The 22,606-nt window shown below is 47.3% G+C and overlaps 1 protein-coding gene across 3 annotated transcripts in view; it reads left to right on the top strand.

Annotated features, from left to right (window-relative positions):
* TRA2A (transformer 2 alpha homolog) overlaps window positions 1-22,606 on the top strand; it is a 77,107-nt gene that overhangs the window by 22,461 nt on the left and 32,040 nt on the right. For all 3 annotated transcript variants that reach the window (XM_063921728.1, XM_063921727.1, XM_063921726.1), the window contains one exon: window positions 681-869. In XM_063921728.1, the coding sequence (XP_063777798.1) occupies window positions 681-869 (189 nt within the window). The remainder of the gene's footprint in view (window positions 1-680; window positions 870-22,606) is intronic.

Genomic DNA, 22,606 nt, shown 5'->3' with positions numbered 1-22,606 from the left:
TGCATGTTTGTATAGGGAGAGGAATAGCAGGGAAAATACAATGCCACTGTATAGGTTATTGGTGTGGCCTCTTCTACAGTACTGTTTAGTTCTGGAGGCCATATCTCCAGACTGATATAAACTCGAGAGTACAAAGACGGGCAACTAAAATTGTGTATGGCCTATATCGCACAACTTACCTGGAAATACTAAAAGATCTTAATGTATAGTTTGGAGCAGAGATGGAAAAGGAGGGGTATGATAGAAACTTTCAAATATACAAAGTGTTTTAACAAAGTCCAGGAAGGGAAACGTTCTTCGAAGGAGAGAAGTATTAGAACACGAGGACATGAGGTGAACCTGGCGGGAGACAGGTTCTGGGGATATTTGCGGAAAAATGACTTCACATAAAGGGTAGTGGATAAATGGAATAGCCACCCATCAGAGGTGGTTGAGGCTAAGACAGTGGAGCAAGTTAAACACAGTCAAAAGGAGAAATGAAAGGGTTGGACTAGATGGGCATAGAGGTTCAGTTCTGCGGTCAAATTCTGTATTTTTTACCCAGAGAGAGAGCAGATATTGCCATGTTACATTTTTGTTTTGGTAAACTAAAGTTTAGCCAGGAAACGCACTTCATGTGGTAAATGGGCTTAGTCATGAAGTGCAAAGCGATATAAACTTGTCTTTCATTATGTTTTTAGGCAAACCCAGATCCAAACACATGTGTGGGAGTATTTGGCTTGAGCTTGTACACAACAGAACGTGATCTAAGAGAAGTGTTCTCACGCTATGGTCCCCTTAGCGGTGTCAATGTAGTTTATGATCAGCGGACTGGGCGGTCACGCGGATTTGCATTTGTCTATTTTGATCGCATTGAGGATTCCAGAGAGGTAACTTGATTTCTGCAAATATGTTAATATTTATAACCCTGCACAAAATTTTACGGTTTGCGCTTTCTCCTATACTATGGTGCGAAATGTAGAACTGGTGTAAATATTTCAGGCCTATTCTTGATCAGTCAGCTCTGTAAGAAAAGGGCAAGGTCTGATTTCACATAAAAATCAGTCTTATTTGTAAAGGTGCATACACACTGTGAGATATTGACTATGCCCGATTTTGACTATACGATTTCCCTTGAACTCTCCCAGAGCCCAAAAGCACTGTTTGTTTTTCTCTGTACATTCGATTTTGACTATACTTTGTACTAGATAGTACACTATATAGTCAAGGTTGACTTGCCTGCACAGTCTCTCTAGCCTTGACACGGCATAGCACCATCGGATTTGCACTAACTTCCGATTTTGACTAGTCACAATCAAAAGGGTTTATCTGTGTACACACAGATTTAGTCTTTGAGGATTTGATCACAGGCACATTTCACAATGCCAGTAACTAATGCTAATTTCTCTAACGTCCTAGAGGATGCTGGGACTCCGTAAGGACCATGGGGAATAGACTGGCTCCACAGGAGGCATGGGCACTTTAAGAAAGACTTTTGACCCTGGGGGGGCACTGGCTCCTCCCTCTATGCCCCTCCTCCAGACCCCAGCTTTAGACTGTGCCCAGAGGAGAATGAGGGCACTGCAGGGAGCTCTCCTGAGTTTCCTGCTTAGAAAGCATTTTTGTTAGGATTTTTTCTCTTTTTTTAGGGAGCACTGCTGGCAACAGGCTCCCTGCATCGAGTGACTGAGGAGAGAGGAGCAGACCTACTTAAATGATAGGCTCTGCTTCCTCGGCTACTGGACACCATTAGCTTCAGAGGGAGTGAACACAGGTTCGTCCTGGGCGTTCACCCCAGAGCCACGCCGCCGTTCTCACAGAGCCAGAAGAAACGAAGACCGTAGACGTCTCAGGCGGCAGAAGCCTTCGGTGCTTCATTGAGGTAACGCACAGCACCGCAGCTGTGCATCATTGCTCCCATACACCTCACACACTCCGGTCACTGTAAGGGTGCAGGGGGGGGGCGCCCTGGGCAGCAATAAAACACCTCTCCTATGGCAAAAGTGTATATACATGTACAGGTGGGCACTGTACATGTATATAAAAGAGCCCCCGCCATTTTTTAGTAAGTTTGAGCGGGACAGAAGCCTGCCGCCGAGGGGGCGGGGCTTCTCCCTCAGCACTCACCAGCGCCATTTTCTCTCCACAGCACCGCTGAGAGGAAGCTCCCCGGACTCTCCCCTGCTTGACACATTGTGAAAGGGGGTTTTAAAGTAGAGAGGGGGGGGGGGGGGGGGCATTATTGGCGTTTCTACATTAAGCAGCGCTACTGGGTAAACAATTTGTGTTTTTCTCCAGGGTTATATAGCGCTGGGGTGTGTGCTGGCATACTCTGTCTCTCCAAGGGGCCTCGGGGGGAACCGGTCATCAGAAAAGAGATTCCCTGTGTGTCGGTACGCGTGTGTCGACATGTTTGACGAGGAAGACTCACCTAAGGAGGAGGGGGAGTGCATGATGGTCAGGTCGCCGTCGGCAACGCCGACACCGGACTGGGTGGATATGTGGAATGTCTTGAATGCAAATGTAAATTTACTGCATAAACTATTAGACAAAGCTGAAGCTAGGGATCAGTCAGGTAGTCAGACCATGCCTGTCCCTGTGGCACCAGGACCTTCGGGGTCTCAAAAACGCACAATATCCCAGATCACGGACACAGATACTGACTCTAGTGTCGACTGAGGATGCAAAATTACAGCCAAAGGTGGCAAAAGGTATTCGTTACATGATTATTGCCATTAAAGAGGTTGTGCATATCACTGAGGAACCCCCTGTCCCTGACACGGGGGTACACATGTATAAAGGGAAAAGGCCTGAGGTCACTTTTCCGTCCTCATTTGAACTAAGCGACTTGTGCGAAAAGGCTTGGGAATCTCCAGATAGGAGACTACAAGTTCCCAAAAGGATTCTTATGGCGTATCCCTTTCCACAAAAGGACAGGATACGATGGGAATCTTCGCCGAAGGTAGACAAGGCGCTGCCGCCCTTATCCAAGAAGGTGGCACTGCCTTCTCAGGGTACAGCTTCCCTCAAGGATCCTGCTGATCGTAAGCAGGAGGTTACCATGAAGCACATTTACACACATTCCGGTACTATCATTAGACCGGCTATGGCATCGGCCTGGGTGTGTAGTGCTATCGCAGCATGGACAGATTCCTTATCTACGGAACTTGACACCCTAGATAAGGATACCATTCTAATGACCCTAGAGAATATCAAAGATGCTGCTTTATATATGAGGGATGCTCAAAGACATTTGTTTACTAAGCTCCAGAATAAATGCTATGTCTATTTCTCTAACGTCCTAAGTGGATGCTGGGGACTCCATAAGGACCATGGGGAATAGCGGCTCCGCAGGAGACTGGGCACATCTAAAGAAAGCTTTAGGACTATCTGGTGTGCACTGGCTCCTCCCCCTATGACCCTCCTCCAAGCCTCAGTTAGATCTCTGTGCCCGAACGAGAAGGGTGCACACTAGGGGCTCTCCTGAGCTTCTTAGTGAAAGTTTTAGTTTAGGTTTTTTATTTTCAGTGAGACCTGCTGGCCACAGGCTCACTGCATCGAGGGACTAAGGGGAGAAGAAGCGAACTCACCTGCGTGCAGAGTGGATTGGGCTTCTTAGGCTACTGGACATTAGCTCCAGAGGGACGATCACAGGCCCAGCTTGGATGGGTCCCAGAGCCGCGCCGCCGGCCCCCTTACAGAGCCAGAAGGCAGAAGAGGTCCGGAAAATCGGCGGCAGAAGACGTCCTGTCTTCAACAAGGTAGCGCACAGCACTGCAGCTGTGTGCTGTATGTCGGTACTTTTGTGTCGACATGTATGAGGAGAAAAATGATGTGGAGACGGAGCAGATTGCCTGTAATAGTGATGTCACCCCCTAGGGGGTCGACACCTGAGTGGATGAACTGTTGGAAGAAATTACGTGACAGTGTCAGCTCTGTATAAAAGACAGTGGTTGACATGAGACAGCCGGCTACTCAGCTTGTGCCTGTCCAGACGTCTCATAGGCTGTCAGGGGCTATAAAGCGCCCGTTACCTCAGATGGCAGATATAGACGCCGACACGGATACTGACTCCAGTGTCGACGGTGAAGAGACAAATGTGACTTCCAGTAGGGCCACACGTTACATGATTGAGGCAATGAAAAATGTTTTACACATTTCTGATAATACGAGTACCACCAAAAAGGGGTATTATGTTCGGTGAGGAAAAACTACCTGTAGTTTTCCTGAATCTGAGAAATTAAATGAGGTGTGTGATGATGCGTGGGTTTCCCCCGATAACAACTGATAATTTCTAAAATGTTGTTGGCATTATATCCTTTCCCGCCAGAGGTTAGGGTGCGTTGGGAAACACCCCCTAGGGTGGATAAACGCTCACACGCTTGTAAGGGCTCTAACCTCTCCTGAGATGGCCGCCCTTAAGGATCCTGCTGATAGAAAGCAGGAGGGTATCCTAAAATGTATTTACACACATACTGGTGTTATACTGCGACCAGCAATCGCCTCAGCCTAGATGTGCAGTGCTGGGTCGGCGTGGTCGGATTCCCTGACTGAAAATATTGATACCCTAGATAGGGACAGTATATTTTTGCCTATAGAGCATTTGAAAGATGCATTTCTATATATGCGTGATGCACAGCGGAATATTTGCCGACTGGCATCAAGAGTAAGTGCGTTGTCCATTTCTACCAGTAGAGGGTTATGGACACGTCAGTGGTCAGGTGATGCGTATTCCAAATGGCATTTGGAAGTATTGCTTTATTAAGGGGAGGAGTTATTTGGGGTCGGTCTTTTAGACCTGGTGGCCACGGCAACAGCTGGGAAATCCACGTTTGTGCCCCAGGTCGCCTCTCAACATGAGAAGACGCCGTATTATCAGGCGCAGTCTTTCCGTGGACAAGCGGGCAAAGGGTTCCTCTTTTCTGCCCCGTGACAGAGGGAGAGGAAAAAGGCTGCAGAAGTCAGCCAGTTCCCAGGAACAGAAACCCTCTCCCGCCTCTGCCAAGCCCTCAGTATACGCTGGGGCTTTACAAGCAGAATCAGGCACGATGGGGGGCCAGTCTCAATGAATTTTAGCGCGCAGTGGGCTCACTCGCAAGTAGACCCCTGGATCCTTCAGGTGATATCTCAGGGGTACAAATTAGAATTCGAGACGTCTCCCCCTCGCCGTTTCCTAAAGTCGGCTTTACCGATGTCTCCTTCTGACAGGGAGACAGTTTTGGAAGCCATTCACGAGCTGTATTCCCAGCAGGTGATAATCAAGATACCCCTCCTGCAACAGGGAACGGGGTATTATTCCACACTGGGGTGGTACCGAAGCCGGACGGCTCGGTGAGACCGATTCTAAATCTAAAATCTTTGAACACTTACGTACAGAGGTTCAAATTCAAGATTGAGTCACTCAGAGCAGTGATTGCGAACCTGGAAGAAGGGGACTACATGATGTCTCGGGACATCAATGATGCTTACCTTCATGTCAAAATTTACCCTTCTCACCAAGGGTACCTCAGGTTTATGGTACAGAACTGTCACCTATCAGTTCAGACGCTGCCGTTTGGATGGTCCACGGCACCCTGGGTCTTTACCAAGGTAATGGCCGAAATGATGATATTCCTTCGAAGGAAGGGAATTTTAGTTATCCCTTACTTGGACAATTCCCTGATAAGGGTAAGATCCAGGGAACAGTTGGAGGTCGGTGTAGCACTATCTCAGGTAGTGTTGCGGCAGCACGATTGGATTCTCAATATTCCAAAATCGCAGCTGGTTCCGACGACTTGTCTTCTGTTCCTAGGGATGATCCTGGACACAGTCCAGAAAAAGGTGTTTCTCCCGGTGGAGAAAGCCAGGGAGTTATCAGAGCTAGTCAGGAACCTCCTAAAACCGAGCCAAGTCTCAGTGCATCAATGCACAAGGGTTCTGGGTAAAATGGTGGCTTCCTACGAAGCAATCCCATTCGGCAGATTCCACGCAAGAACTTTCCAGTGGGACCTGCTGGACAAATGGTCCGGGTCGCATCTTCAGATGCATCAGCGGATAACCCGGTCACCAAGGACAAGGGTGTCCCTCCTGTGGTGGTTGCAGAGTGCTCATCTTCTAGAGGGCTGCAGATTCGGCATTCAGGACTGGGTCCTGGTGACCACGGATGCCAGCCTGCGAGGCTGGGGAGCAGTCACACAGGGAAGGAATATCCAGGGCTTAGGGTCAAGCCTGGAGACATCACTTCACATAAATATCCTGAAGCTAAGGGACATTTACAATGCTCTAAGCTTAGCAAGACCTCTGCTTCAAGGTCAGCCGGTGTTGATCCAGTCGGACAACATCACGGTAGTCACCCACGTAAACAGACAGGGTGGCACAAGAAGCAGGAGGGCAATGGCAGAAGCTGCAAGGATTCTTCGCTGGCCGGAAAATCATGTGATAGCACTGTCGGCAGTATTCATTCCGGGAGTGGACAACTGGGAAGCAGACTTCCTCAGCACGACTTCCACCCGGGAGAGTGGGGACTTCACCCAGAAGTCTTCCACATGATTATAAACCGTTGGGAAAAACTCGACAGGTATTGCGCCAGGTCCAGGGACCCTCAGGCAATAGCTGTAGACGCTCTGGTAACACTGTGGGTGTACCAGTCTGGGTATGTGTTCCCTCCTCTGTCTCTCATACCCAAGGTACTGAGATTGATAAGATGGAGAGGAGTAAGCACTATATTCGTGGCTCCGGATTGGCCAAGAAGGACTTGGTAACCGGAACTTCAAGAGATGCTCACGGAGGATCCGTGGCCTCTACCTCTAAGAAGGGACCTGCTCCAGCAAGGACCCTGTCTGTTCCAAGACTTACCGCGGCTGCGTTTGACGGCATGGCGGTTGAACGCCGGATCCTGAAGGAAAAAAGGCATTCCGGATGAAGTCATCCCTATCCTGATCAAAGCCAGGAAGGATGTAACCGCAAAAACATTATCACCGCAATTGGCGAAAATATGTTGCGTGGTGCGAGGCCAGTAAGGCCCGACGGAGGAAATTCAACTGGGTCGATTCCTACATTTCCTGCAAACAGGAGTGTCTATGGGCCTGAAATTAGGGTCCATTAAGGTTCAAATTTCGGCCCTGTCCATTTTCTTCCAAAAAGAACTAGCTTCAGTCCCTGAAGTTCAGACGTTTGTAAAAGGGGTACTGCATATACAGCCTCCTTTTGTGCCTCCAGTGGCACTTTGGGATCTCAATGTAGTTTTGGGTTCCAAAAGTCACATTGGTTTGAACCACTGTGGAGTTAAAATATCTCACATGGAAAGTGGTCATGCTGTTAGCCCTGGCCTGGGCCAGGCGCGTGTCAGAATTGGCGGCTTTATCCTAAAAAAAGCCCTTATCTGATTTTCCATTCGGACAGGGCGGAATTGAGGATTCGTCCTAAGTTTCTCCCTAAGGTGGTTTCAGCGTTTCACCTGAACCAACCTATTTGTGGTGCCTGCGGCTACTAGGGACTTGGAGGACTCCAAGTTGCTAGACGTTGTCAGGGCCCTGAAAATATGTTTCCAGGACGGCTGGAGTCAGGAAATCTGACTCGCTGTTTATCCTGTATGCACCCAACAAGCTGGGTGCTCCTGCTTCTAAGCAGACTATTGCTAGTTGGATTTGTAGTACAATTCAGCTTGCACATTCTGTGGCAGGCCTGCCACAGCCAAAAATCTGTAAATGCCCATTCCACTAGGAAGGTGGGCTCATCTTGGGCGGCTGCCCAAAGGGGTCTCGGCTTTACAACTTTGCCGAGCAGCTACTTGGTCAGGAGCAAATAAGTTTGTAAAATTCTACAAAATTGATATCCTGGCTGAGGAGGACCTGGAGTTCTCTCATTTGGTGCTGCAGAGTCATCCGCACTCTCCCGCCCGTTTGGGAGCTTTGGTATAATCCCCATGGTCCTTACGGAGTCCCCAGCATCCACTTAGGACGTTAGAGAAAATAAGAATTTACTTACCGATAATTCTATTTCTCATAGTCCGTAGTGGATGCTGGGCGCCCATCCCAAGTGCGGATTGTCTGCAATACTGGTACATAGTTATTGTTACCAAAAAATCGGGTTATTGCTGTAGTGAGCCATCTTTTCTAGAGGCTCCTTCTGTTATCATGCTGTTAACTGGGTTCAGATCACAAGTTGTACGGTGTGATTGGTGTGGCTGGTATGAGTCTTACCCGGGATTCAAAATCCTTCCTTATTGTGTACGCTCGTCCGGGCACAGTATCCTAACTGAGGCTTGGAGGAGGGTCATAGGGGGAGGAGCCAGTGCACACCAGATAGTCCTAAAGCTTTCTTTAGATGTGCCCAGTCTCCTGCGGAGCCGCTATTCCCCATGGTCCTTACGGAGTCCCCAGCATCCACTACGGACTATGAGAAATAGAATTATCGGTAAGTAAATTCTTATTTTCTGCTAGGCGACTCCTGTGGACCAGACAGTGGACGGGGGATGCCGATTCAAAGCGGCATATGGAGTCGTTGCCTTACAAGGGGGAGGAGTTGTTTGGAGAAGGCCTCTCGGACCTTGTCTCTACTGCTACGGCCGGTAAATCGAATTTCTTACCTTATGTCCCCCCGCAGCATACTAAAAAGGCACCTCATTATCAAATGCAGTCCTTTCGTTCCAATAAAAGCAAGAAGGTACGGGGATCGTCCTTCCTTGCCAGAGGAAAAGGCAAGGGAAAAAAGCTGCATGCAGCTAGTTCCCAGGAGCAGAAGTCCTCCCCTACATCTGCAAAGTCCACCGCATGACGCTGGGGCTTCCCGGGGGGAGTCTGCTCAAGTGGGGGCACGTCTTCGATTTTTCAGCCAGGTCTGGGTTCACTCACAGGTGGATCCCTGGGCTATGGAGATTGTTTCTCAGGGATACAGGCTGGAATTCGAAGACTTGCCTCCTCGCCGGTTTTTCAAATCTGCTCTGCCAGCTTCCCCGTCAGAGGGAGTTAGTGTTGACTGCAGTTCAAAAATTGTATCTTCAACAGGCGATAGTCAAAGTTCCTCTTCTCCAGCAAGGAAAGGGGTATTACTCAACCCTGTTTGTGGTCACGAAACCGGACGGTTTGGTCAGGCCCATTTTGAATCTAAAATCCCTGAACTTGTACTTGGAAAAAGTTCAAGTTCAAATCGCTCAGAGCGGTCATCGCCAGCCTGGAGGTGGGGGGGATTGGATGGTGTCCCTGGACATAAAGGATGCATACCTTCATGTTCTGATTTTCCCTCCTCACCAGGCGTTCCTGAGATTTGCAGTACAGGACTGTCATTACCAATTTCAGACGTTGCCGTTTAGGCTTTCCACAGCCCCGAGAATTTTCACCAAGGTAATGGTGGAAATGATGGTGCTCCTGCGCAAGCAGGGTGTCACAATTATCCCATACTTGGACGATCTCCTCATAAAGGCGAGATCTTGGGAGAAGTTGCTGGACAGCGTGTCGCTGTTGGTGAGGATGTTGCAGGGGCACGGCTGGATTCTCAATATACTGAAGTCCCAGCTAGTCCCTACAACGCGCCTGACCTTTCTGGGTCTGATTATAGACACAGAGAAGAAAGGTTTTTCTTCCGATGGAAAAGGCTCAGGAGCTCATAGCCCTGGTCAGAAACCTATTAAAGCTAAAAAAGGTTTCAGTGCATCACTGCACGCGTGTCCTGGGGAAGATGGTGGCATCGTACGAGGCCATCCCCTTCGGAAGGTTCCATGCGAGGACCTTTCAATGGGATCTACTGGACAAATGGTCCGGGTCCCATTTACATATGCATCAGAGGATCACCCTGTCTCCAAGAGCCAGGGTATCTCTCCTGTGGTGGCTGCACAGTGCTCACCTAGAAGGCCACAGGTTCGGAATTCAGGACTGGATCCTGGTGACCACGGACGCAAGCCTCCGAGGTTGGGGAGCAGTCACACTGGGAAGAAATTTCCAAGGTTTCTGGTCGAATCTAGAGACTTGTCTCCACATCAACGTCCTGGAGTTGAGGGCCATATACAACGCCCTACGCCAGGCGGAGGCATTGCTTCGGGACAAACCGGTTCTGAATCAGTCAGACAATATCACAGCAGTGGCTCATGTAAACCGCCAAGGCGGCACAAGGAGCAGAGCGGCCATGGCAGAAGCGACCAGGATTCTTCGCTGGGCGGAAGGCCATGTAAGCGCCCTATCAGCTGTATTCATCCCGGGGGTGGACAACTGGGAAGCGGACTTCCTCAGCAGGCATGACCTGCATCCGGGAGAGTGGGGACTTCATCAAGAAGTCTTCGCACAGATCGTGGGTCGGTGGGGACTGCCTCAGATAGACATGATGGCGTCCCGTCTCAACAGAAAGCTAAAGCGGTATTGCGCCAGGTCAATAGACCCTCAGGTGGTAGCTGTGGACGCTCTAGTGACACCTTGGGTGTTCAGATCGGTCTGTGTTCCCTCCTCTATCTCTCATACCCAAGGCGTTGAGAATAATAAGACTAAGAAGAGTAAGAACAATCCTCATTGTTCCAGATTGGTCACGAAGGACTTGGTATCCGGATCTGCAAGAGTTGCTCACAGAAGATCTGTGGCCTTTTCCTCTAAGACAGGACCTGCTGCAGCAGGGGCCCTGTCTGTTCCAAGACTTACCGCGGCTGCGTTTGACGGCATGGCGGTTGAACACCGGATCCTAGTGAAAAAAAGGTATTCCGGAGGAGGTCATTCCTACCCTGATCAAGGCTAGGAAGGACGTGACATTGAAACGTTATCACCGTATATGGCGAAAATATGTTTCTTGGTGTGAGGCCAGGACTGCTCCTACGGAGGAGTTCCATTTGGGTCGTCTGCTTCACTTCCTGCAAAAAGGAGTGACTTTGGGCCTAAAATTAGGGTCCATAAAGGTCCAAATTTCGGCCTTAACCATTTTCTTTCAAAAGGAATTGGCTTCTCTTCCTGAAGTACAGACATTCGTGAAGGGGGTGCTGCATATTCAGCTTACTTTTGTACCTCCGGTGGCACCGTGGGATCTTAATGTGGTATTAAGTTTCCTCAAGTCACCTTGGTTTGAACCACTCGTAACAGTGGAGTTGAAATATCTCACTTGGAAAGTGGTCATGTTGGCCTTGGCTTCTGCGAGGCGTGTTTCGGAATTAGCGGCTTTGTCACATAAAAGCCCCTATCTGGTTTTCCACGTGGATAGGGCAGAATTGAGGACTCGTCCTCAATTTCTGCCTAAAGTGGTCTCTTCTTTTCATATGAATCAACCGATTGTTGTGCCTGTGGCTACACGGGACTTGGAGGATTCAGAGTCCCTTGATGTGGTCAGGGCTTTGAATATTTATTTTGCCAGATCAGCGAGGGTTAGGAAAACTGAAGCGCTGTTTGTTCTGTATGCAGCCAACAAAGTTGGCGCGCCTGCTTCAAAGCAGACTATTGCTCGCTGGATCTGTAACACGATTCAGCAGGCGCATTCTACGCCAGGATTGCCATTGCCTAAATCTGTTAAGGCCCATTCCACTAGGAAGGTGGGCTCGTCTTGGGCGGCTGCCCGAGGGGTCTCGGCATTAGTTGTGCTGAGCAGCTACTTGGTCGGGGTCAAACACCTTTGCAAAGTTCTATAAATTTGATACCCTTGCTGAGGAGGACCTCCTGTTTGCTCAATCGGTGCTGCAGAGTCATCCGCACTCTCCCGCCCGTTTGGGAGCTTTGGTATAATCCCCATGGTCCTTACGGAGTCCCAGCATCCTCTAGGACGTTAGAGAAAATAAGATTTTAAACCTACCGGTAAATCTTTTTCTCGTAGTACGTAGAGGATACTGGGCGCCCGTCCCTAGTGCGGACTACTTCTGCAAGACTTGTATATAGTCAGTGTTCGCAAATACGCGCTATAGCGCGTATTTTACCCGGATCTGAAGGCGGGGACTCACTTTTCAAAAATGTGAGGGTCCCCGGGGACGCGCTCCGCTGCAGCCAACTCCTTGTAAATTGACGGCGACGGCGCTTCTTGCCCGTACAGAGCGGAGGTGGAGCCTTACCACTGGCAGTCTGGCGGTGCCCCCTCCTGGTCACGTGCAGTGGCTTCACACAGGGACCGGACAGAGAGAGAAGACGGCTCTGCGGCTGCTGTACGCTGTGCTGCGGGCGGGCGGTGACTCGCCAAGACCGTGAACTGCAGCTCCCTCCCAACCCGATATCTGCCTCCCTCTCGGCTGCCTCCAGTGTGCTCTCCCGCGATCTGTGTGAAGGAGAGCAGCGGTGACCGGCCAGGAACCTCACCTCCAGCCCCTGCCGTGCTCTGCCACCATACTGCTGCCGTGAGAAGAGCGGGCTGCACCATTACCATCAGGTGTCCCCAGCATCCCTACGGACGCCCAGCTAGCGGGCCTGTGACAGGGGAGCCTCTTCCCGAGGTGCCCCCCCCCCTCAAATTTCTTCTCACTTCTTTTACCTGACGGAAACAGCGGTGACAGCACAGGGCCCTGGTGGTGCGGAAGGTACGTGCTCTACCTGGCGCAATGTGTATAACTGCGTGCTCTACCTAGTGCAATGTGTATAACGGCATGCTCTGACGCAGTGTGTATAACGGCGTGCTCTACCTGACGCAGTGTGTATAACGGCGTGCTCTACCTGGCGCAGTGTGTATAACGGCGTGCTCTACCTGGCGCAGTGTGTATAACGGCGTGCTCTACCTGGCGCAGTGTGTATAACGGCGTGCTCTACCTGGCGCAGTGTGTATAACGGCGTGCTCTACCTGGCGCAGTGTGTATAACGGCGTGCTCTACCTGGCGCAGTGTGTATAACGGCGTGCTCTACCTGGCGTAGTGTGTATAACGGCGCGCTCTACCTGGCGCAGTGTGTATAAGCGGCGCTACAGTGTGGTGTAATGTGAATTGGCACTATTATGTGGTCACGCCCCTTCCCCATGAAGCCATGCCCGTAAATTTTTGCGCGCGCCTGCGGCGCGCACCGCCTGTAGTTTCGATTCTGGCAGGTGGAGCTCCAATTCACTTTCTGCCAAAGGGCACCAAAATATCTAGTTAAAGCTCTGGGGCAGAGTGTACTGCATGTTACACAGCCCAGCAGCACTGTCACCCCATTCCCCCACCTTGCAACACTTCTGTAGTGTCCAAATAATATTAATAAAAATCTTAATTCCGATGGGACCCAGAACAGAACCGGTAGGACCCCAGTTTTTAAAAGTGAGGGGTCCCTGGGACCCACTTTTTTTTGGGCTCAGCACGATCACTGTATAGTTATTGCTTACATAAGGGTTATGTTATAGTTTCATCGGTCTTGGACTGATTCTATGTTTTTCATACTGTTAACACTTACCGGTAAATCTATTTCTCGAACATCCTAGAGGATGCTGGCGACTCCGTAAGGACCATGGGGATAGACGGGCTCTGCAGGAGCCATGGGCACTTTAAGAAAGAGTTTAGTTACTGGTGTGCACTGGCTCCTCCCTCTATGCCCCTCCTCCAGTTTGATACTGTGCCCAGAGGAGCTTTTCAGTGAGCTCTCCTGAGTTTGCTGATAGAAAATATTTTGTTAGGTTTTTTATTTTCAGGGAGCTCTGCTGGCAACAGACTCCCTGCATCGTGGGACTGAGGGGAGAGTAGCAGCCCTACTCTCTAAAGCTAGGTCCTACTTCTTAGGCTACTGGATACCTTTAGCTCCAGAGGGATTGGTACGCAGGATCTCACCCTCGCCGTCCGTCCCAGAGCCGCGCCGCCGCCCCCCTCGCAGAGCCGGAAGACAGAAGCCGGGTGAGTATGAGAAGCAAAGAAGACTTCACAGGCGGCAGAAAACTTTGTGATCTTCACTAGAGGTAACGCACAGCACTGCAGCTGTGCGCCATTGCTCCACACACCTCACATACTCCGGTCACTGTAAGGGTGCAGGGGGGGCGCCCTGGGCAACATTTGGGACCTCATACTGGCAAAAGACCACATATATACAGCTGGGCACTGTATATATGTATGAGCCCCTGCCAAAAAATTACAATTTAAGCGGGACAGAAGCCCGCCGCCGAGGGGGCGGGGCTTCTCCCTCAGCACTCACCAGCGCCATTTTTTTCTCCACAGCACTTCTGAGAGGAAGCTCCCCAGGCTCTACCCTGCTGATACACGATAGAAGAGGGTTGAAAAGAGAGGGGGGGCACATAATTAGGCGGAAAAAAGATATAAACAGCAGCTACTGGGTTAACATTAAGTTACTGTGTTATTCCTGGGTTATATAGCGTTGGGGTGTGTGCTGGCATACTCTCTCTCTCTCTCTCTCCAAAGGGCCTCGTGGGGGAACTGTCTTCAGAAAGGACATTCCCTGTGTGTGTGCTGTGTCAGTACGCTTGTGTCGACATGTCTGATGAGGAAGGCTATGTGGGAGAGGAGCGGGAACAAATGAATGTGGTGTCTCCGCCGACTGCGCCGACACCTGATTGGATGGATATGTGGAAGGTTTTAAATGATGTTAATTCCTTGCATAAAAGAGAAGACAAAGCTGATGCATTGGGACAGTCAGGGTCTCAACCCGTGCCTGATCCTATGTCGCAGGGACCGTCGGTCTCATAAGCGCCCACTATCCCAAATTGTTGACACAGATACCGACCTGGATTCTGACTCCAGTGTCGATTACGGTGATGCAAAGTTACAGCCAAAATTGGCTAAATCCCTTTGATATATGATTATAGCGATAAAGGATGTTTTGCACATCACAGAGGAAACCCCTGTCCCTGACACAAGGGTGTATATGTATAAGGGAAAGAAACCTGAGGTAACTTCCCCCCCCCTCACACGAACTGAATGAGTTATGTGAAAAAGCTTGGGAATCTCCAGATAAAAAACTGCAGATTTCCAAACGGATTCTTATGGCGTATCCTTTCCCGCCAACGGATAGGTTACGATGGGAATCCTCCCCTAGGGTGGACAAAGCTTTAACACGCTTATCCAAAAAGGTAGCCCTCCCGTCCCAGGATACGGCTACCCTCAAAGATGTTGCTGATTGCAAACAGGAGGGTACCCTGAAGTCCATTTATACACATTCAGGTACCTTACTCAGACCAGCAATCGCGTCGGCCTGGGTCTGTAGTGCGGTGGCGGCATGGACAGATACCTTATCAGAGGAGATTGATACCCTAGATAAGGATACTGTTTTATTGACCCTGGGGCATATTAAAGACGCTGTCCTTTATATGAGAGATGCTCAAAGAGACATTAGTCTACTGGGTTCTAGAATAAACGCTATGTCGATCTCTGCCAGAAGGGTCCTGTGGACTCTGCAATGGACAGGCGATGCAGACTCAAAAAGGCATATGGAGGTTTTACCTTACAGGGGTGAGGAATTGTTCGGGGAAGGTCTCTCGGACCTGGTCTCCACAGCTACAGCTGGAAAGTCAATTTTTTTTTTGCCTTATGTTCCCTCACAGCCTAAGAGAGCACCGCATTATCAAATGCAGTCCTTTCGTTCACAAAGAAACAAAGTCCGAGGTGCGTCCTTTCTTGCCAGAGGTAGGGGCAGAGGAAAGAAGCTGCACAACACAGCTAGTTCCCAGGAACATAAGTCCTCCCCGGCCTCTGCAAAATCCACCGCATGACGCTGGGGCTCCACTGGCAGAGTCGGGCCCAGTGGGGGCGCGTCTTCGGAATTTCAGCCACATGTGGGTTCACTCCCAGGTGGATCCCTGGGCAATAGAAATTGTGTCTCAGGGTTACAAGCTGGAATTCGAAGAGGTGCCTCCTCGCCCGTATTTCAAATCGTCCCTACCAGCTTCCCCCCTAGAGAGGGAGATGGTGTTAAATGCAATACAAAAATTGTATCTTCAGCAGGTGGTGGTCAAGGTTCCCCTCCTTCAACAGGGAAGGGGTTATTATTCGACCATGTTTGTAGTTCCGAAGCAGGACGGTTCAGTCGGACCCATATTGAATTTAAAATCTCTGAACCTATACTTGAAAAGGTTCAAGATGGAATCGCTAAGAGCTGTCATCGCAAGCCTGGAAGGGGGGGATTTTATGGTGTCACTGGACATAAAGGATGTGTACCTTCATGTCCCCATTTATCCACCTCATCAGGCGTCCCTAAGATTTGCGGTACAGGACTGTCATTACCAATTTCAGACGTTGCCGTTTGGTCTCTCAACGGCCCCGAGGATTTTCACCAAGGTAATGGCGGAAATGATGGTGCTCCTGCGGAAGCAAGGTGTCACAATTATCCCGTACTTGGACGATCTCCTCATAAAAGCGAGATCAAGAGAGCAGTTGCTGAACAGCGTATCTTTCACTGAAAGTGTTACAGCAACACGGCTGGATTCTCAATATTCCAAAGTCGCAGTTGGTTCCTACTTGGTCGGGTTCAAACACCTTTGCAAAATTCTATAAGTTTGATACCCTGGCTGTGGAGGACCTCATGTTTGCTCATTCGGTGCTGCAGAGTCAGCTGCACTCTCCCGCCCGTTTGGGAGCTTTGGTATAATCCCCATTGTCCTTAGAGTCCCCAGCATCCTCTAGGACGTTAGAAAAAATAAGATTTTACTTACCGGTAAATCTATTTCTCGTAGTCCGTAGAGGATGCTGGGCGCCCGTCCCAAGTGCGGACTGCTTCTGCAATACTTGTACAGGTTGAGTATCCCATATCCAAATATTCCGAAATACGGACTTTTTTGAGTGAGATAGTGAAATCTTTGTTTTCTGATGGCTCAATGTACTCAAACTTTGTTTAATACACAAATTTATTAAATATATTGTATTAAATGACCTTCAGGCTGTGAGTATAATGTGTATATGAAACAAATGAATTGTGTGAATGTAGACACACTATGTTTAATGTACAAAGTTATAAAAAATATTGGCTAAAATTGACTTCAGGCTGTGTATAAGGTGTATATGTAACATAAATGCATTCTGTGCTTAGACTTGGGTCCCATCACCATGATATCTCGTTATACTATGCAATTATTCCAAAATACGGAAAAATCCCATATCCAAAATACCTCTGGTCCCAAGCATTTTGGATAAGGGATACTCAACCTGTATATACTTATTGCTTCAATAAGGCAGGAACTGATGCTATGTTATTTGTCATACTGTTAACTGGGTTGTTATCACAAGTTATTTGGTGTGGCTGGTATGAATCTTTCCATGGATTACCAAAATCCTTTCCTTGTACGGTCAGTCTCCTCTTGGCACAGTTTCTCTAACTGAGGTCTGGAGGAGGAGCATAGAGGGAGGAGCCAGTGCACACCAGGAACTAAATTCTTTCTTAAAGTGCCCATGTCTCCTGCGGAGCCCATCTATCCCCATGGTCCTTCCGTAGTACCCAGCATCCTCTACGGACTACTAGAAATAGATTTACCGGTAAGTAAAATCTTATTTTCTCGTAGTCCGTAGAGGATGCTGGGCGCCCGTCCCAAGTGCGGACTTCTTCTGCAAGACTTGTATATAGTTTTTGCTTACATAAGGGTTATGTTATAGTTTCATCGGTTTAGACCGAGACTGTTTGTTCATACTATTAACTGGGTAGTTATCACAAGTTATACGGTGTGATTGCTGTGGCTGGTATGAATCTTGCCCTGGGATTCCCAAAAATCCTTTCCTCGTACTGTCCATCTCCTCTGGGCACAGTTTCTCTAACTGGGGTCTGGAGGAGGGGCATAGAGGGAGGAGCCAGTGCACACCCAGAGTCCAAAGTCTTAAAGTGCCCATGCCTCCCGCGGAGCCCGTCTATTCCCCATGGTCCTTACGGAGTCCCAGCATCCTCTACGGACTACGAGAAATAGATTTACCGGTAAGTGTAAAATCTTATTTTCATGAGTGTACAGTATATCCTGCAGGGGAGCAGAATGAAACACAGATATGTTGGGGAGTGTAAACCGATTACACTAATACTAGGGTGTAAAGGGTCTACTCATTTAGGGCTAAATCCAAAGTCGTTTGCTGAAGCGTTCGTGTTTTGCAAGTTGCACATCTGTGACTTTGTGCAAATACCGCTACAAGCCTTTACGTGCTGTACAGCCGTGCATGTGATTGAGCAAGGACTGAGACACCCACTTTGCAATTGTGCTTGGTGCCTTTAGCCACAACAATCGATCGCACCATTGAAAGTTGCACGTGCTTTTGAAAAATTGAGCCATCGGCAGTGTGCTTTAGTGTGCATGTGCGAGTAATTTTAAAGCAGTTTTAGAACATCTGTAATGCATGTGATGCCCTGATATAAAGAAACCTATAACTTATACCTTTTTACTGTATTCCCACTGCCTAATTCTGTGAGCCATTGGCTAGGTCCTGCAGAAGTGCTCCTGATAGCCATTTATTGACGTGAAATAGTGTTTTCATATGTACGGGCTAATTACCTTCTATGCACAACGAAGCAACCTGTATTCGTAAATAGGTACCCAAACCTTGTGTCCTGACCTATAGTTACTTTGAACAGCAGATGTACAAGTAAACTTCAGTATTATTTATATATATATATAACGGGGGTTCCACACAGGTGGAAGGGGCACTCACAGTTGAATAACACATACAATTAAATTGCATAAAACATTCATAGTTTAATAGTCGAATATTCAGTTGCACCAACTCGCCCTTGATCGACGTTTCGACCCCATAACTGGGTCTTTCTCAAGATAGGCAGGTTCGGTTAACATTCAGATAACTTTTAAAGGTATATACATAGTAACATCAGTGGAGATCTAGAAAAGAGAACATAAAACCACTCTTAATGCCTCCCAGGCCCCATTATTGCGCATTAATCATATACTAAATTGCACACAGCACACTTCACAGTGCACTTATTAGATGAACCTTAAGCCCAGTGGATAACATCCTGCTACTGTGACCACCACCGTGTCTCCAAATACCAGACCAAAATGCAGACTTACATAAAACATCACTTAGGTGAAATGTCCTGACAACATATATCCACTCAGCTGGTATACAGCTCAAATGCCTAGAAAACCAATATGTGCAAGATATCAGCAAATAAATAGACAAACCCAGTGCAAGTTAGCCCACAAAACACGTAGACATATACAGATACGTACTCCAGCAATTATACCTTCACAGGTAAATGCATGTAAGGCTTCTAAATGTAGTTCACGTAAAAATCATCCTATAAACAGAAAAGGAAGATAAAACTGTAGACTATAAAGATATATACTGATCTAGTATGTGAGTGTAATGAGCACCAACTACTCACTATATACCAGCAGTCATCCCGTTCTGAATGCATCCAGATAAGCCACTAGTAAGTTCCACAACGCATCGAAAGCGATAACTAAAATAAACAGTGTGCAGTCTAGATATTAGTCACCCGTAGTACAGCTATAAAGACAGTCAGTGACCACTAAGTGGTAGATACTTACTCAACCATGTTCACAGTCAGAAGGCACCTGGTACTACACATGCAGTCTAAACGCCGGAGAATTTAACCCCAGATGGCCGGAAGTGAACACAACGTCACTTCCGCTGCACGCTTTCATCACGGTCACCGCAGAATCAAACCCACTTAACTACCCATACACAAATATAACACTCCCTACCTGTGTGTGACAACACATGAGGGCCCAGCTCCCAACGCTGCTACAGCCGCCACACACCACGGTCCGGGACGTACTCTGCGTCTCACGGACCGGAAGCGCATCAATAGACCTTATCCGCGACGCGTCATGCTTTCCATACACCGGAAGTGTGCGTTCCACCGGGTAATGGTGGTACGCATCGCTACAAATAACCGGATACTCACTCACCGCTGCATTAATGTAAATCAGGCTAAAGGGATCCTGAGCATTATTTCCACTGGGCTGGCAGTAACAAAAAATAATAAATAAATAATAGACACATAACACATATAAATATACATGTATGTATCATTAATAAGACATCTATAACATCATGCAACAATGGAACCTGAGGGCTTACGGTGGTGCAACATCCACAATGGTCTAGCCCAACCGTTCATATTTCCAACATCAAAATACTTGGTACATACATAATTAATACTGTCATAATCTAGTTTGAACATATGATTGTCTAACCATACACTTCATAAATATATTTTTAAAAACACAGAATAACAATAATAATACATATGGACAAAACATTCCACTCCCCCCGAGTAATGTCTGGTAAATATATTATCAAAACACATAGGATATCCCCATGGGGCAGAACACCCCCAAAAAAGAAAACATTTGAGTATTACAAAACCAGTACATACTTTGGGAGATGTGACACTAGAATAATGTGCACACTAATACAATGGAGACTTTATATCAAAATAGTAGAACAATATATAAATATAATAAACTCGGTCCTCCATTTAATCAAATGTTGAGAATAAGGACAGGGGCTAGGACTTACGATCCAGCCCAGGAGACTAAAAAGTCACCCAGCCTGACCATATAACCTGACCGAAGGTCCCCCTAATAACAGGGGCGCCTTCAACCAATAACCATAATGGCAAAGGAACAAATTTTACAAACCAAAGCGTCAAATCATCATGAGGGTATCAGTTGTAGACCCTGGTGAAGCACAGTTTCAGGGACATATCAGCCAGAGGTGACCCCAAAATATGAGGCTATTTACCGTTTGATGAAAAGGTTCAAAGGGTTATATTCGTTCATTCCCTTAGGGGCAACCGTATCCAGGGTGTAGATCCAATAACTCTCGCGCTGCTTGAGTGCGAGCGTTCTGTCACCACCACCCTGTATGGGAGGAACCCAATCTATCAGTTTGCATCTCATGCTTGACACCTGATGTTTATTTTCGAAAAAGTGTCGGGCTACTGGTTTATCAGTACTTCCGGTTTCAAAAGCTGCACGTATGGAAGTGCGGTGATTGGCCATTCGATCTCTAAAGGGCCTAGTAGTGAGCCCCACATAATACAAACCACAGGGACAGATAAGTATATAGATAACATAGTCTAAACGACAGTGTAAGTGGTATGTAATTCATATTTTCTTCCCTGTCTGGGGATGCATCACAGTGGGACCCGTCACCATAGACCTGCACGTCACACAACCCCCACAAGAGAAACATCCAGGTTTTTGTTTCATAATAAAGGTCTTATCAGGAGTCTCTTCTGGGAACACCGTGGGGCACATCAAAAGCTGTTTTAAATTTGGTCCCCTACCAAACGCCATCATCTGTGTCGGCATATTAGTGAATGGTAGTGTAGTGTTCGAGGTCACAATAGGCCAATGCTTGTTGATTGATTTCCGAATACAACCAGACATCCCATTAAATGTGGTTGAGAATGTCATTCTGCCGGTTTTAGCTCTTCTAGCCCTAACTTCTCCCTTAAAAATCCTAGTGGCTTTCCTCAAGCATCCCTTAAGGATCCTGCGTTTATAGCCACGTTCAATAAATCTGGCCGTCATCTCGGTGATTTGTGTATCCATTGCTTCTGTCTCAGAGTTTATACGCATAACCCTGAGGTATTGGGATACCGGCAAATTATCTTTTAACGATGGAGGGTGATGGCTATTAGCCAAAAGTGTAGTATTACGGTCAGTGGCCTTCCGAAAGAGGGTAGTTATTAATCTCCTCTCTCTAATTACCCTAATGTCAAGAAAACAAATCTCATTGGTCGATACAGTATATGTGAACCTGTGCTATTTAGTATATGATTAATGCGCAATAATGGGGCCTGGGAGGCATTAAGAGTGGTTTTATGTTCTTTCTCTTTTCTAGATCTCCACTGATGTTACTATGTATATACCTTTAAAAGTTATCTGAATGTTAACCGAACCTGCCTATCTTGAGAAAGACCCAGTTATGGGGTCGAAACGTCGATCAAGGGCGAGTTGGTGCAACTGAATATTCGACTATTAAACTATGAATGTTTTATGCAATTTAATTGTATGTATTATTCAACTGTGAGTGCCCCTTCCACCTGTGTGGAACCCCTGTTTTTGTATTTGTGGCTGACTTTGTCAGTTTCACTGGGTGCACCCTAAACATGTATTTATGTATTTTTTTTATGTGAGTGCGGATCTCCAATGATATATAGATAATAAATATATATATATATATATATATATATATATATATATATATATATATATATAAATTTTTTTTTTTTTTTTTTTTTTTAAATGTGTGGTTTATTCAAATAATTGCCCCATACATTTTACAAATGCAGTTTTCAGTGAAGACATCCTTTAATGCCAAACCCATATAGAATAATTGCTACGCACTTAATGGTATGTACATCATAATGCTCCGATATAGTGAAATGAAAGCAGAATCTGATGGGTTGCTATGGGCACCACAACTTAAATTTTTTCAGAGACTTTAGTAAATTTACTACAAAAACACAAACAAGGTATGGTCTGTGCTTCTGAACTATATACGAGTCCATAGGCCAGTATTTCCTTACTGGTTGTAGGAGTATGACACTTTCAATAGACCAGACTGGTGTAACTGGTGCAGTGGAAAGTCATTGCTGTACTGGTGTTATGGCTGCTCAGTAAATACTAATGTTTAGTAACACAGCACCTGACATTTTAAAGCACATTCAAATAAGTGATTTGTCAGTATCTGATAACCATGTGTCCAGTGACAAACCACTGTGCAGACATAAAGATCACAGGTTCAAGTTCCTTTTATCACAATTCTGGTATAAATTGCATGTCAGATTAAACCCCTGGGACCTCATAACATTCAGGGTTAGTCAATGGG

Source organism: Pseudophryne corroboree, chromosome 5 (assembly GCF_028390025.1).
Source record: "Pseudophryne corroboree isolate aPseCor3 chromosome 5, aPseCor3.hap2, whole genome shotgun sequence".
In the NCBI taxonomy this organism is placed as follows: domain Eukaryota; kingdom Metazoa; phylum Chordata; class Amphibia; order Anura; family Myobatrachidae; genus Pseudophryne; species Pseudophryne corroboree.
The sequence above is the reverse complement of the archived record's forward strand: the minus strand, read 5'-3'. Positions and strand labels throughout refer to the sequence as shown.